The following is a 16,817-nucleotide window of genomic DNA, read 5'->3' on the forward strand; positions in this document are numbered from 1 at the left end:
CTCAAGCAGATGTTTCGTTTTCCAACCAGATGGCATTTGTGGTGAACATTTCTGACGATTATTCGATCTGAAACTCATAACCGTACAACTAAGGTACAAAGAGCTAAACACTAACAAGAAAAGGAGGTTGGGAGTGTTGTGTTCAGTGAAGCTTGACAGCAGAACCAGCCAACCATTGTAGCCGCGAGCAGCAGGTATGAGCTCATCGTTGTTATCGGGGTCTGAAACAGGTCAAAATAAAGAGCAAGGCCACCTGAGCCTAAATGTAGTCTAAATAGACATTTAGGGAAACTCTAGAAATAATAGTGGAATATATTAACAGAAAAATGGGCTCATGACGTAGAAAAAGGAGCGTGTTTACTCGATGGCTTGTAAATATTGGTGGGAAGATTGGTGGCAGATTATCTTTGCTGGAGTGATTCACGTGTTATTGCAGCAGTTGGACGACATCCTTTGTTGTTATGGGACACGTCAGCACACACTTTTCTGGGCATTTGCTTCCGGGCACGCTTCTCCCGCTGACGAGTGTTATTGGGAATATGGAGTGAATCTTGATGATGTCTGCCACAGAGTCGAACATCTGAGGAGAAATAAGATGAGAGCTTTGGGTAAACATAAGCGCTTGTTGAACTCTCTTTTTGAGACCTTTGTCCACTCACATCATTCGACCGTTGTCCCGTTCCCAGGGCGTACTTGCCGGAGCTCTCGATGAAGCGGAGTTTTATATTGTAAACCTTCTTGTTGTGATACACGGCCAACACCAACGGCTCCCTGTTGGTGTTAATGGAGCAGTCTCGTACCAAAAAGGCTCCGTCCTAAAGTGGTTAGTGTGAGAAACAAAAAGAGGTTCAGCTTCAGATATGTTCAGATCTTTTTTTGTTTCATTTCATATTAGAGGAGGTGCTGTGTCTTTTTCGGTCATTTTTGTCATCGCATCATTTAATGAGTTGTACAAAACCAATTTATTGAAGTATATCAGAGATAATGGCAACGAGTTGGTGTCAAGTTGTATTTGAGCTGGTTTCTTTGGAGTATTTCACAGATATTCTATACCAAAGCAGATCAGTTCTACAAAGTCTGGCTGCCCTATCTGAATTTGCTTGGACCTGATTGTTCTTCCATTATTTTTACAAGGAGTCTCCGGAACATGAGCTCTTGTAACCTGTCTATGTTTGTCGACCTGGCCAGTGTTTGTTTTGTGTTTAGTTTGTGTCTGTTACTGTTGATTTAATGTGTGTTTGATTCTTGTCGTTCTTGTGTGTCTTGTTGAAACAAAGAGAAGATCCAGTACCTTGTTCACCAGGTGTAAGGCGTGCTCAGCGTCTGCTCGGGAACAAGCCCCGACATACCAGTCTTCTTCGTTGTAGGTCTGCCAAACATTAGCAATGGCGGAAGAAGTACTCCGATCTTTTACTCAGGTAAAAGTAGCAAGTTTAAAAATACACTGTTACAAGTAGAAGTCCTGCATTTTATAATCGCACTCAATCTCGAGAAAAATATTAGCAAATATACTTAAAGCACCAAAAGTAAAAGAATGCAGAATAAAAATATAGAATATATGATATCACCGGATTGTAATTAGTAATGCATTAATACTGCTTTCATGTTGCAGCTGCTAAAGAATGATTACTTTTTATATGTATGGGTAGTTTAACCGACAACAACACATCATCATTTGAACAGTTGACTCATATTTTGTATAAATAATCGAAATCTGTATTATTAAGTGAGTATACCTGTTGAGGTTTTCCCTTTGGAACAAAGTCATGTTGGTCAAAGTCTTCTTTAGTTTGAGGCCACTCGTGGTGATGAAGTTTTGATCGCACCCTTTCTTTAAGCATACGTTAGTGTTGACTCATTTCATCCACAACTGTAGAATGATACTGATGATTCACAGCATTACTTACCTAGACTTTGGTGTGACCTACGTAACATAAGAAAGAACAAATCAAACATGACGTCACACGACATACTTGTCTTGAAATGCCAGAGAGATGACGCACCTTGTTTCTATATTATGAGTTTCCAGATCTAGAGAATGTCTTGGATTGGCATGAAGGGATGAAACACTGTCAGCACGCTGCAGACCTAAAAACACATTCAACATTTCAACCGCTGTCAAGACCTTTTAAACCAAAGAAATATTGCATTCACATTTATTTAGCTCTTACCTTTGGTATGTGAACTGAATTCAGCCTATTAGAAGTATTAAAAAGACAATTAGATAAAAAAATTAAAATACAATAAAAAAGTCAGGTTACAAGTTTAATTGTGTAGAATAAAATACAATTCATAAAATTCATAAATTATGAATTAATTGTAAAGTTATAGCTGGAAGCACTGAAATCTGACACTTTACTTGTAACAATGCTGCATGTTTGACGACTTACTTTTTTAGTTGCTCTCTGTCCACTGAAATGAAGAAGAAGTTTATTATGAATCAATTGATTATTATTAAATATGACATCACAATGTGCTTGATCAACGAAAGCCACAAGCTTTTTCTGTTATCGTGATGTTAACCAGCAGATGGCGTCACTGCCACACGGTTCAAACTGTGAACTCAGACGGCTTATTTTCACTTTCCGCCATTCACACAGAAGGAAAGAGGTCACACGGGGTCACAGTCAGCCACAGCAAAACAAAACAAGTGGTGGTCTGTCCACACAGTGAAAACAGTTCTCACTCTCTCCTGCAGGATTCGCCTATGGTCAGCCCGGGCAAGTGGTTCACTATCTCTGTTGGAGGTGATGGCCATCGCCTGGAAGTACACAGACTTTAGCTGCGAGACCATTCACAGCTCATGTAAACCCAACAATGAATGACTTGAATAGTAGTTGAGCAAATTACCTGTGTGAGCGCTGTGATATTAGAAAGAGAGAGAAATCGTCACCTATTTTACGAGTCGCAATCAACACGGTTTACTGACACAGAAACAGAGTCAACGGTAAGTCCTGTATGTATGGTGAGGTGTTTACCTGCTCTGCTGGCAGCACAGGTGAGCACCTCTTATCTGAAAGAGCAACATGAGAGTGTGTGAGATGCTTCTGAGGCCAGAGGACGGTGAAAGAGAAGTTCATTCAATTGTCTTACCCAATCTGATCTTTCTTCTGCCTGGCTTCAGGTCTCTGTTTATTGCAGGTCCGGGGACTAAAAAACATGCAACGCAGAAAGAAATAATGTATAGTGTACAAGTACTTAAAGTAGTGCTCATAAGTACAATTTTGAGGTTCTGGTACTCAAACTCAGAGGGGAATTTGACACTTTTAAGTAAACTGCAAGGTCTACAGTTTACATTAAACTGAAACATGTAATGCCACAACTGACTTGAAAGCCATCAGCTGAAGTATTACATGCTCATAAATCCATCATGGTCATGATCTGAAACACTGTTGGTTATAGGTGCTATATTTTGGGATTGGGTGCATTTTCTATTGCTTGTCAACGGCTCTCAACATATCGACGGCGAGCCAGCTAAAAGTGCTGACAGAGCTAACAGTGTTCATTGGAGGGTGGGTGCTACGCTTCTGCGACGACGCTTTCGGTTTGGACGATGTTATCATCTGTAACCGTGTAACATATGAGAGCAGTGCAGAGCAGCGGCCGTTGGCTAACCAGTGGAGCGCGCTCGCACGTGCGCTCACATGCACTGAAAGCATGCGTGGCTCAGGTAGACTTCAGTTACTTTGATTAGTTTGCATGGCAAGTAGTTGTTTTCTGCTATATTAATGTTCTGAATATCAAATTTAGCACAAAAAAACTGTTACATTTTCCATTTTGGTGATTTTCATGATAAACACTCATTAAAAAAGGTATTAGAAATGTTTAATGTGATTTCAAAAAGTGTGCAGGTACCTTGAACTGAGAAATATCAGTTTTTTTAACTGATGAATGGTTGACTGGGTTCCCTAGTTGCCAACTTAACTGTCTGCCTCTTGTAGTGTACGGGGGGTTTTATCAGAGCTATTTTCTTGAAAACAGTTGGAGCCATGCAGTAACAATACATTACAAACATTACAATGAGCTAAAAGAGACTGAAAAGCTCTGCAGAGGTGGTTTCGTGTCTGTTTTCAGTATTATGAGTGGCCCTTTCACATCCTCGAGAGCCATTTCACATTTAATCTTAAATAATGCAGGTTAAGTGACCCTGTGTAGCTTTTGCTGAGCAGCAGCCAGTCGCCAAGTAGCGAAAAGTCATAAAGTTGCCAACATCAGCTAATAGCTGCACTAAGCAACACCGCACTGGAACCAGGCCAAGTTAAGCTTCTCCAGAATGTCTGCATCGCATCAAAATTCAGATGATGGAGCTTTTAATGTCACTTTACCTGAAGTAAGTGGTATTTCTCCTGGGAGGATGTTGGAGTTACCCTGACGAAGAGGAGAGCACATACAGAAGAAGCAGACATTTACAGCGGCACAGTTGTAATGGGGAATTCATCGGAAGAAAAACAGAAAACTTACAGTGCAGAGTGATGAGAGGCTCTGAGCCGATGATGACCTCGGGAGATCCCTGTCTTGAAAGCAAAAGAAGTTGAGATGCCCTCACTCTTATCGGCGACAGTAATGACAGTAGTTTCAGTCGTTCCAGCGTTATAGCTGACAGTTCAAATGAGTTTGTATCATTGTTATAACTCGGTGCAGCAGACTGTGTTGATTACAGAGGGAGAACACTCGAGTGTGAACAAATTTAAAAGCCACGTTCAGTGTGAAGTTGTCGACATGCAGCTGTGAGGCCCCTGGCTGTGGGCCACATCCATGCAGCAGAGTAAAGGGAGTCTATTCACACGACATGCTTCCCCCATCTCCCCCCTTCGGCTGCTGGATAATTGTAATCTCCCGCAGTCGGCCTCAGCCAACAGATGGCCCTGGAGACCCACTGGCAGATCATGATCACTCAGCTTGAAGTTCCCTCCCTCTCTTACTCTCTCTCTCTCTCTCTCTCTCTCTCTCTCTCTCTCTCTCTCTCTCTCTCTCTCTCTCTCTCTCTCTCTCTCTCTCTCTCTCTCTCTCTCAGAAACACACTGCTTTCATTCTCACCACTGTGGTGGAGCCGTTATTTTGTGCCATGCACTTCATTCAGCTTCATTCTAGTTATGTTCACCAGAGCTTTTCTCTGTAGGAAAGTGAAATAAACTCACTCTCATTGTGTCGCAATGCAAACACTTAGACTTCGAGTTCATTCTTAGGTTTTTTTGGATATGGGTTCATGAGCTATTTATGTGCCATCATTTTATATATTCTCATGAGAATAAGCTGTGTGGTGACAAATATTAAAGGTCAGATTCACTCCTACAGACGGGCAGAATTACCCACTGAGCCACGAAGACGTAACCCTTAACCAGAACTAAAAACAACACCTGAGAGCAGCGTGAATGTGAATGTGGATGATCAGTCATTGTTTTCCTCTCTACCTGCATACTCTGTCTCATCATTTAAGGCCCTCGCAGGAAGTATGCACACATGAACCACTTCCTCCTGGTCATCCACCACGTCGTACTCGGGCTCCTCCGTGTTGTTAAATTTGCCGCATCTGTCATCTCTGTTCCTGCCTGTCCTGTTGCGATTCTGTGGAGAGGAAATTGCAGTTTCTTGAAATTGGAGATACTAAGTGTGCGATAGACGAGCTTTATCTCCGTCTTGTAACACGGAGCTCTTAGACATTGTGAGCGTGTCGCCAAGATTTAATACAAGAAAGACTGCCTTTGACAACAATCTCCGCATGCGTCCATTGATTTATTGGAAACAAGTGTAATCTGGTTTAAAAACAAATGAAATCAGTAAACCTGATCACATTTGTGTCTTGCTCATTCCATCAACCATATATTCTGAGTCGACAGTGTTAGATGCTTTACGCGTATGCAGCGCTGATAAGCACAGGAAGCTATAAGGTGTTGTAACAGAACCCACGAGGGATTTCCATTTTACAGCTTCACACTTTACAGCCAGAGACTGACGTGCACACATTCACTGCCAGTCTGTGACACAGTGTTAATTAATAACAATGTCTATTTCTGTTCATTAATGGATGCACTGTGACTGCACTTTTGTGCAGCTGTGGCAAAGCTGGAATAAAGGGTGAGATCAGGATGAATACATTATGAGAGGGTGCATCAATTACCGCCAATCAAACCAGCTGCTCTCATTCAATTTAAAAACAATGTGTTTCACATCAGAACCGGTTCTTTTTTCTGTTGTAATGAAGAGGATTTTGAAATCCAATGATTCATACAACAACCACATGTTTGGCTGTGTAGGTGCACAAACGTCTTTTCTAAATAAAACACAAGTTCCGGTTCTTATATTGCAAGAGGTGGTTGGACAAGATTGACTCAAGCTTCTTGTTGTAGCTGAACAATGTCATGATTTTAACGATGAAAAATTGCAATGTTTAAAACAACTGTCCCTAATTGGCTGAAAAGCGTATCATAAAAAGGCACATTAATGCATTATTAGAAATAAACATACTCTGTACCTGCATTTTTATTATTAATTTGACTGCTCTCAGATCTGCATTAAAAGCATATTGACCTCTATTTTAGGTGAATTTATTATGCTCTAATATTATAGTGTTTAAATTCCAGCAAAGGCAACATATACTTTGCCACACAGGTCCATATTTTTAACAATTTAATACAAATATTCCTCAGCCCTTGTCTACTGTCATTGAGCACATTCTTGGCCAGTGTGCTGAACACGTCTAACTCATCGCTCTGTCTAGAGGCTGCAGATGGAGAAGGCACACTTGCAGTCTTCAGGTGGCTACAGGGATCGAATCAGCTGTCATCATCCTGCAAGCGGATGACAGTTACTGGTGGGGAACATTCTTCTCTTTAAACCCAGTACAGACTCTTGTGGTATTAGCATTACTGAATTTATTTCTTCAAATTTCCGTTTGTGATTAGCATGATCCTCGTTAAAGACAGAGAGAGGGAAAGTGCACAACCTGAGAAGAGTTCATGTGATTTTCGAAAGTCGATTATTTAAAAGGAAGCCTAAAGCCAGAAACTCGATATCAAGGAAAGCGTTTTACACCTTGTGCCGTTTCGCTGTGCTGCATTTCTGAGAAAGTATCACGAGCCAACGACGTGTAGAAAGTACATCATAAAAAACACCAAAAACATGATGGCAGGTTTCTCGAAAAGATATAACAGGTAACACAGTTACAGTGTTTCATTAATGTTATCAATGCTATTTTACTGTTTACCATAAATATGCATGAAAAGCATTCATAACCACAATAAAACAGTTATGTGGAGTGAGAACTTTAATTTAATCCTAAAGCATATTAATATTTCCTCTTTTAAAAAAATGTTTTCAAATAACTCCCTCAAATGACAGTGAAATATTATTAATCTTTTGAGCTTTCACTCATTTGAGAGATGATTATTGTATAAACCAGGGAGACTAAATAAATTGAAATATTTGTTCATAATTTTGCTTCAAAAGGAAGAATAATGCAACACTAAAGATATTAATCCTCATCCACATCGGTGTTGTTTTCTCTGTACACTAACAATGACGGAGCAGAATCTCACTCGTTCCTCGTTTTTGTGCTAAAAGGTAATTAACACAAGGGGGCTGCAGACTCTCAAAGCGTCCCCTGGGAACGTTCATGTGGAACCATCGAGGATACGGGTCGGGCGCCATAACTCACCATTATCACAGCAGCCGCATGGCTGTTCCCGCTCTCTCTGCAGCTAACGAGGGGCTGAAACAAAAATGAAAAACATTAGTTTGGTGTTCTGCTAAAGAATGTGTCCTTGGACTTTTCCTCCTCAACAGTTACACGTGCAGAAGAACGAGGTCTCTATATATAACTAAACAGAGCTGCTGTGGCCCCTCACTGTTTGTTCATCTGAGTTACAGTTCTAACATTCACTGGCAATAAACTATGTTGAAAATATTGATCGATTCACAATTTTATTTGACCACAAAGAGGAAAGGACAGATGCTGCTTGAACATGGAAATATTACAAAATCTAATATATTTGATTATTTTTTGCAACATCATGTATTTCTCTATATTAAATGGAACTGCAGTAAAATCTGAATTTAGGTAAACACCAAAAAAAATCCTTATTTACCTGAATTCAAATTGTATTGTTTGTATTCATATTCATCACTCAGTATTTAAAGTGAGACTTTGTGACAGAAAGAAAGAAAGAAACTAAGAAAGACAATTGAAAGAAAAAATAACAGGGTTCCCCTTTCAAAGTAAAACGTTGTTTAATAAACAGTAAAACAGTCCAGTAAAGTCGGAGGGTTTGAAAAGTAGCTAAAGGTTGCTAATGTTAGCTGACGTTTGGAGAGCTGCAGCAGTGTGACGAGCGTGACTGAGCACCACTATCTCGTGTGTCACTTGTGGTCACAGTAGCTGCTGTTCAGCAAAAGATACATAGTTTTACATGCACAGATCAGAGCGGCCAATTAATAACACAAAATAATATGAAAATTAATATTAACACAATCATTTTATATTGCTTTGCCAAGAGATAAAGTCTGGTATCATCAGCATAGTGTAGAAAACAAGTGCCAGCTAATTATGTAACATATTACACATTCAGTTAAAGCCATCACTATTACCATTGGTATTTGTAAATAAAAATGACAGTGCTAAGATGCATACAGAACATCAATATTAAATGTTATTTTAAGAAGGTACCACCTTGGCATTCATTAGAAGTGTCTCAGTATTAATCAGCAGTGTTGGTTTCACCACTTTCTCTTCAAAATATTGATCTTAAACCAACCGAATATCATTCGAAAAGAAAAGAAAAACAGTTTTGTCTCTTCAGACTGTTCAATTATCGACACCTGCAGATCCAAACAATTGCCAATTTTTCATTAACGCGTGCAAATGGTCTGCAAAACTGTGAAAGCAGCTTCCATGGTTGTGACAAATCACAGAAATATTCATGTTATTTTTGGACAGTGCAAACAAAGTTCCAGACTTTCTGTGCTCCACAGTGCCGTGAATACCACAGAGCGAGAAAGAGTGACATTGTTGTGATCTCAATCTGGATGACGAGAAGAGGACTGAAACTGACACGTGGGTCTTTTTAAGACATACTATCAATTTTAAAATCGTGTTTCCAGGGTGATAGGCAAGAAGAGGAAGAGAAACACAGGGTGAGCGCCAATCAATCACTCTTTGATTGACAGGTTTTTATCTTTGAATCCTTTTTGGCTGTGAAGGAAAACAAAGCAGGAAGCAGGAAGGAAACCTATACCGAAATAGAAGTGAGGACATCTAAGCGAGGCTCAGGGATTGCGACAATGCCAGGAGACATTACAGGCTACCAGCTCACAGTCCCACAAGGGAGAATCAAACTCAGTATTGGATTTGGCAGTGTGGTCCAACACTCAGCGGGGCAGTCTGTCTACTTTGCAGAGCTTACTGGGCCATGGGAAGTGGTGTTGGATGAGACGTATGAAAAGGAGAGGAGATTAGATACTTGCAGTCAGCGTATGAGGTTGAGCAGTTAGTCTGGAGAATAAACTTCTGCCCCATGGAAATTGGGTGCAGAGGATTTGTGGCAACTCAAACCACCAGACGACTTAAGGATTTGTGACCTGGCTTTTCTACGGGAGTCAAGAAAGTATCAACTGCAGAGAGCGAGAAAGAGCTCAGTCTGAGGAGGGAAACAATGTCGACAGGGACCAAACTAGGACAAAACGTGGATCGTCTGTCATAGAATGTTACTCACTAACGTTCTCGTTGCTGTTGACGTACATATTTAGGTGTTTTGTGGCAGTAAATATGTATTTATACAGTTGTTTTTAAAAAGCCAGGACCAGATTTGAGTTTTAAAATGAATGAAAATGAGTGAATAAAACGATGAGTTCGGACCTTTTTTTTGTAAAAACAACGTGATTAAACCCCCCCCCCCCAATTCCTTATACATTGAGATGACGTTCATAAATTACATAAAATCTAAGAGCAAATGAAGTCTTGTTCTTGAATTTTAAACAAAGCAGGATTTGCAGTTCGAGCAGGAAATACCGCATTTGTCTCGTCTTTGAAGTTCATTACTTTTTATTTTCATCTATTTTTACAGATCGACTTTTAACTGATTTTCTACACACTCACAAATACAGCAGTTACTTACCTCTTTTGGAAGACTTGTCCAACAAGCAGACCGGCCTCAGTGCGTATCCAGCTAGTCTCTGCCTATTGGGTCAAATGTATTTGGTGACAGAAAGAGTCTGCAGTTTTCTTTTCTCTCGCACAGACCCACAGAAAACACCTGGGCTGCTTCAACTCTGACTGCCGGAGTTAAGCCGCCCACTGCAGTAAGCCGAAATGACTTCCTGTGTGGTGAATAACTGGCCTATAACCCGAGGTCTTCGCTGTTGTTTGAGACAGTAAAAGGCTTCTTTGTGGAGGGCTTCTTCTGATGCATCTGTGTTCTGATATGGTTATTATTATTTTTTAAATGTTTCTTTACATTCAATTTTTAGCATGAACTTTTTTTTTTTGCCTTTGATGAAGAGCCTCAGCCTTGGTCAGATTTTGTTGTGCAGTGTGAGCTAGTTTTCATGCAACATACATCTGAAAACCAGGTCCAGAATATTTGTTCAGTGCATCGGGGTCAAATGAATCTTCCAGTGCGACAGGTATTTCTTTTAATTTGAGCAGGAACATGGTGACATTTCAACATTTGCTCTGCCAAGTGCAAAAGGACGCAGGGTGACATTTACTCTTTCCATCAGATCATCATCTGGCTTCATTTCTATCGCAAACAAGAAGGTGAACCCAGATTACAGTATTTTATTCATGCCCTTTCAAAGCGATATCTCCCTTTATTTTCAGTTAATAGCATAAACACTTAATGGAGAGTCTACTGCCACGTAAGTTATACTTTAAACACTTTAAATAAATGTCCAGTTACAACATGGATTTGTTTTAGCAGGCAGGTTAACACAACAACCAAACGGCATTTAACTATTAATAGTTGTCATATAACAGCTGAAATGAGGCAGAAAAATCTGCTGAATCATGCTGAGAATATTAACACCGGTGGTGAAGCCGGGTTTTATTGGCCCGTGAACACGGCACACTGACAGTAGTGAGAGATATATTTAGGGGTAAGCATTACTCAAACTTATTTAAATCCTGAGTGCTTGTCCAGGAAATGACATGATATTCTGCTTAAAATCGTCATTCTGCAACCATTATGTGTAACACTCACCACGGTCACTTCCTAACCCTAAGGGAAGACAATAAAGTTTTTGGTCGCTCAGGCCAAAGATTACGGAAATCTCCCGTCAGTTGTGACATGGTTTGTATTTAGCGTCAGCCGCTGTCTACATTTGTGGTGGTAACATTGTGGTCGACTGTATAACGTTGAATATTCAGAACGTGCAGCCTCACAGCTGAGATTAGGGCCTATTCTGTAGTGTTGCTGTGGGTCCCTCATCGTGGACCCACAACTGTACTCTCAGTCAATGTCAGTGAACTGTGGTTAAACCGATTTTAGGTATTCATTTTTTGTGCTTGTTTCCCTCCGAATACAGTTTTCTTATCTGCCTATGACCAATCTGACCTGCATAACAATGTCTCCACATTCCAAGAATGCCACAATTAACGAGGTGAGTGTTATTAATATTGTTTTAAACAATAGAACCGATGGCAGAGCTACAAAACACAAGTTTAGTTTTTCCTTAAAAATTGTTATGGAGGCAAAAGTATGTTTTACAGGGATATTTGTGGACCCCAATGCATTTTAATATATTATAACGATGGGTCAAATGATTATGTTTAATGAAGTCAAATCTAAAGAGAATGATCAATTCAGCTCTACAGAATGTCAGATCGAGTGAAGATCATTATTTTAAAGCAGTTGAAAGTCTCATTAAAACATCGAAGATGTTGGCGATAAAGTTGTGCAACAGCTCTCAAACTACTTTACATTTTGGTTATGCATGCTGCCATGGTGCAGCGATCATACACGAGTTGAGGGCGACTTCTCTTTGATCAACACAGAAACTCTTCCTGTCAGAAGCGGGTTGGAGGCCCGGCCTCCTCCAAAAAGCGATGCAGCTGAGCACAGGCGCACAAGGTCAGCCTCTCTCCTGTGGTTTCTTCTGCAACGGTATAGCCTGACTTCCTGTGAAAGATTACCATCTAGCCTCTCATATTCTCACTGATGCTTATCTTTTGAGCCGCAAACGCCAACTCCCCGAACATCTCTACACCTTGGCCCCCAGCGACAGCCCCATCGGCCTGACAATCTGGCAGCTCATCCTGTGTCCGCAACCCCCCCTCGTCCTCCTCCTAGCAGCCAAAAAAAAATAAACCGACCTCCCCTCCTCTGTCCTGGACCTGTCACTACGAAATAAGATCTGTGGTCCCAGTCCGGGGGGGGGGACACAGAGGTTGAATATGGGTGAGGTGTGTGCATGTGAGGGTGTGTTTCATTGGTTAATACAACCCAAGTCCTTCATGCATTCACGGGCATCTCACTGCAGTTAAAGTCGTGATGTTGAATTCCACAGGAAGGATGCATAAATGATCAACCACATGAAAAACAAGATCAAGAACAACTGCAGAGGAAGTCAGAATCAGGTTCAGAATCAAGTTTATTTTGAAAAAGACCGTATACCCCAGAAGATGAATCTGATCGACTTCTGAGATCTCTTGACTTTTCCTTAAGCGCCACGAGCGTGTTGACTTTTGTGGTTTTATGTGAAATATCTCACCAACTATTGGCTGGATCGCCATGATATTTTATAAAGACATTCAAGTCCCCCTCAGGATGAATTGTAATAACTTTGTCATTTGCTGACATTTCACTAAACGCCACCATCAGGTCAACATTTTAATCTGCCCAATAGTTTAATTGACCAAATATGACCAAACTCAGCAAATGCCAGCATATCTCTTCAATCAAGATACAAGCAAGATGTCCCGAAGAGGACAGTTAATGGACACTCAGGGCTGAAACTGTGCTGTAATCGTATAGACAACAGAATTAGAGGCAACTGTAAAGAACAGTTTTCTTTTCTTTTTGCTTAAGATGCTCATTCATATCAATGAAACGAAAAGTGATTCGAGCAGTTTATAAGGAGCAAAAGCGGCATAGAGGGGGTCGGGGCTTGATAATTGTTCAAATATGACCATAACTGACAAATAATTGTCATCAAAAGGCCTTCATAATCCTTTTAACATATGAAAAGTGATGGCAGTAACATTAAAAAAGAATTAAGAATTAAAAAAAGAGATACAGGGAAAGAGATTCAGACGCTGTTCGACCCTCTAAGCACTTCGGTTAAAGTGCACTGACACCCTTAATAAAACAAAGACATTTACAAAAACGTTCTGTTTTGTTTGACTAAAATCTTTGTTATGGCAGGACTGATCAGTTTAGGTTGTCGTTTTTCTTTTAGCCCGACTTCATTGCGTGCTCTCCACTTCTGAACCCAAACTTACACAGTCACTCTTTGTCTTGGCTTAATTATAGACGGTATACTTGGTCACCGGCGAGCCCAGCAGTTGTCTTTCCTAATCTCCAGCATAAAAGAGAAAGATGAGACAGTGTCATACAGCCAGATAGATAAGATCAGAGCGAGGGAGAGGGCAAGCAGTCTGGCCAGTGTGGCTATCTCTGGTGAGAGTGTGATTCAGCAGCGTGAATAATTAAAGCAGGGAGCGGTGATAGAAATCTGTAGACGCCGGGGTCGAATAATACTGGACGGATATCGGGGGCCTTTGGTGCGGGGAGGTGGCGGCCGAGACGACATTAGTCACTCTCCCCGTGCCCCGGGCAGCCGCCAGGGCACAGAGCTGAAGGTCAGCCAGGTGATGATGGATGGACACAGAGACTGGCGGTGGCTCACCGCTAAAGTTGACTAGAAAACGAATGTCCTGTACATGAAATAGTATCCGCATGGAGGAAGATACCTGATCTGATACTGCAGCGGTGTGTCTTGGCCCTGTGAAGTCCGTGAAGGGCTGAGGTCCCCCTGCTTGAAATTATGCTTTATTCCTTATAATTACACCTGTGTCTCTGTCTGTGTGCTGCAGTTCAAAGCCTCACACTAACAATGTTCCTTTTATCTCCCCTACATTGTTCTTTGTTTCTCTGAACCAGATGTCTCTCATGTCGGCCGCATAGAGACTCAGTCAGCTGTGACCGTGAGTGTACAGAAGAGGATGTGATATTTTCGAGAACCAGTGATATGCAAACAACCACAGCTGCCTCCTTGCTGGCCGTTTTATTCATGGGTTTTATAAAAACAAAAATTTGACATTTGTTAGTCTCGCAAATGATGCTGCTCCAAATATAGGCCGCGGGTAGCCATCACAGCATACAGAAAGTTGCACTGAAACAAGCCTCCGCATGAACTGAACCACAAAAGAGCGTCCTCCTCTTCCCCGAGCATCAGTGTGATGGTACTGTAGCTCGCTCTCTCTCGCTCTCTTAGTCCGTTCATTATAATGGCAGCAGTGTGTCGACAGAGCCTCCATGACGGCAAGGAGCCCCATATTCAGGTCAACTCGCAGCCAGAAACGATTCCTTGATTATTCCTTATTTATCCCAGTCATTCCCCCTGCTGTGGCGTGAAGTCTCAGGAAGATGTGTGCCTGGGTGAGAGGAGCCAGGGCTAATGATGAGCTGAGAGCGCATCGTTAGCAGGCGAGGAGCTGCGCTTCACCCCACTCAGAAGACACATTCAAATCATGGGCAGCTCAACATCTTATTCAAGCCACTAATGCAAGCAAGTAAAGCTAATGTGGAGGAGTTTACTGGGTTGTTTACATTATTATAATCGCCCACTGTGCAGCCACTAAAAGGCCGAGGGAGATGAGATTCAAAATGTGGGGAGCAAAAATGTGTGTTTGCTTGCAGTGCAGCACATCAGTTTTCAATGAATGCCATCTACATATGCAAGAAGACGAAGTCTGCAGCCACGAGCTTCTGACAGGCTTTGCTCACAACATGCTCACATTGACAAAGCTAACCTGCTGTTTTTACGAAGGAATACGTATCCTCACACAACGATTCATACGCTATTTTACCAAAAGTTACTCCTCATTTTTCGTGCGTTTTTTTCTACGAAAGTCCAGCAACAAGTGTCAATCTCCACTTGTTACATGCCTACGGTCTTTTGAAAATGAACTTGAAAATAAAGGTTTGGACAGCAACTACTTGGTGAGGTTTAGGTCGTCGTTTGGGTTCAAATAACTGCAGAATGGCCGTTACAAGACGCAAGTTACGTGACAAATACATCTACATTGGCCTCTAAGGTTTAACGTGTTAGCATGCTAACATTAGCACTGAACACACTGCTGAGGCTGATGGGAATGTCATTGTTGCTGCAGGTATTTGGTCACAAAGTATTGAAAAAAATGAAACATTTGACAACAATAATAAAAGACTTACAGACATGACTGTGAAGTAACATTTATTTGATCTTAAGTTTTTGTGTAATGGGGACATTTTCAGCATTGACTCTAAAAAGTATTAAACTTAAGCAAGAGTTTCTTAATTTGAAAGCATTGCCAGGTTTAAATAACTTCTGATGTTTGAGGTCACTGTTCATTTATAAAAACAATACATGTATGAGTTACCTGCAGCACGTCTCAGCAGCTGGTCATCGCTTCTCTCATCATGATGTACAGTCAATGAAAGGTTTAATGGAATCACATTTAAAAAAATATTTGAATGATGCCACTCAGAGGCACAACATCATGTGTTATATGTAAAGTTGGTTGTAAGGTTACAAAGATATAAACAATCCAAATAATTAGTCGCAGGTAGTTCAGGATTTTATGTTTTTCAGATGTAATAGATCAAATTCAAGACACAGAATCATCCACATGTTCACAAGAAACATCTTCATATCATTTCCTGAACATCGAGGCAACAAAAAGTCCATTTGATTAAAATTTCCTCGTGCATTCATTTCCTTTTAATGTGGTGCATCGCCGAAGTACAGCTCTCATCGATGCTCCATCTGCCTGTGGTGAGGAACACAGATACCATCAGCGTGTGTTTTCTGTTCAAATAAAACAAGTAAACACACATTCAAACTCACAGAAAATTGCAAAAGCACCTGCTGTTTATTGAATAGGCGAGAGCCATAAAATGAGAAATGACATTTCTCTGCATCTTCTGTTCTTTTAATAAAAGCTATACTGTAGATTTTGCATTTACAGGACGCTTGCTTTGCTTCCAAGTTGTCCGCGGTCTTTTCTGTTGTTTCATCAAAAGCAACACATTAAGTCTGTTCCTAATGAATTCTTGTAGTTATTTACAATTATATGCAAGTAAATTAGTTAATAACAGGTTGTTGGTGTAAAAAGAGTCTTATTGCCACAAAGGATGAGGACATGAAACCGATGAATAAAAGAGGATCGGGGACGGCAGAGATGAAGCTGGAGTGGGCAGATAATGAGGGGGAGCGTGGAAAGCAGCAAGGAGAAGCTGGTGTGCAGGCTAATGGTGATCCGAAGGCTCAAGAAAAACAGGTTACAACACAAGGAAGCAAACACGAAGAATTAACGACACTGAGTTTTGTCGAGACAACAATCTGGTGTCTCCAGACTCTGGTGTGGTTGGAAAGCCAGAGTAGATATACAGCGCGGCTGAGCTGATGAGAGGCAGGTGTGCTTGATGAGCTGATTGCAGACAGGTGAGCTTTATGAGCAGAGTTGGGAGCCTAGAGAATGAGGAAGGGAGACCACACCAGCACACACAGACAAAACTAAACACAAAGAGAGAGAGAGAGAGAGAGAGAGAGAGAGAGAGAGAGAGAGAGAGAGAGAGACAACACCAATTGCTTTGGAAGGTCAGGCTTGTCACATTGCAGTA

General features: G+C 41.1%; 1 protein-coding gene across 1 annotated transcript; it reads right to left on the reverse strand.

Annotated features, from left to right (window-relative positions):
- Positions 1-134: 134 nt before the first annotated feature.
- clnk (cytokine dependent hematopoietic cell linker) lies at positions 135-10,228 on the reverse strand. Its single transcript, XM_079269213.1, has 15 exons — positions 10,110-10,228; positions 7,655-7,708; positions 5,412-5,565; positions 4,462-4,514; positions 4,326-4,368; positions 2,979-3,013; positions 2,851-2,861; positions 2,391-2,412; positions 2,172-2,196; positions 2,004-2,088; positions 1,908-1,924; positions 1,737-1,831; positions 1,292-1,369; positions 660-815; positions 135-580 (listed from the first exon to the last, which is right to left on the reverse strand). The coding sequence occupies exons 2-15, from the start codon at positions 7,655-7,657 to the stop codon at positions 428-430; spliced, it is 930 nt and encodes a 309-aa protein (XP_079125339.1). The 5' UTR covers positions 7,658-7,708; positions 10,110-10,228; the 3' UTR covers positions 135-427.
- Between the last annotated feature and the right edge of the window lie 6,589 nt (positions 10,229-16,817).

This window comes from Melanostigma gelatinosum (genome assembly GCF_949748355.1).
Source record: "Melanostigma gelatinosum genome assembly, chromosome: 5".
Taxonomy (NCBI): domain Eukaryota; kingdom Metazoa; phylum Chordata; class Actinopteri; order Perciformes; family Zoarcidae; genus Melanostigma; species Melanostigma gelatinosum.

What these genes read in the sequence shown, in the direction of transcription:
- clnk (XM_079269213.1), bottom strand. An exon ending in TGATGAGACAGAGTATGCAG is followed by an intron (nt 4,515 to 5,411) that starts GTAGAGAGGAAA and finishes TTTGCTTTCAAG; the next exon opens with ACAGGGATCTCCCGAGGTCA. An exon ending in GCCTCTCATCACTCTGCACT is followed by an intron (nt 4,369 to 4,461) that starts GTAAGTTTTCTG and finishes CCTCTTCGTCAG; the next exon opens with GGTAACTCCAACATCCTCCC.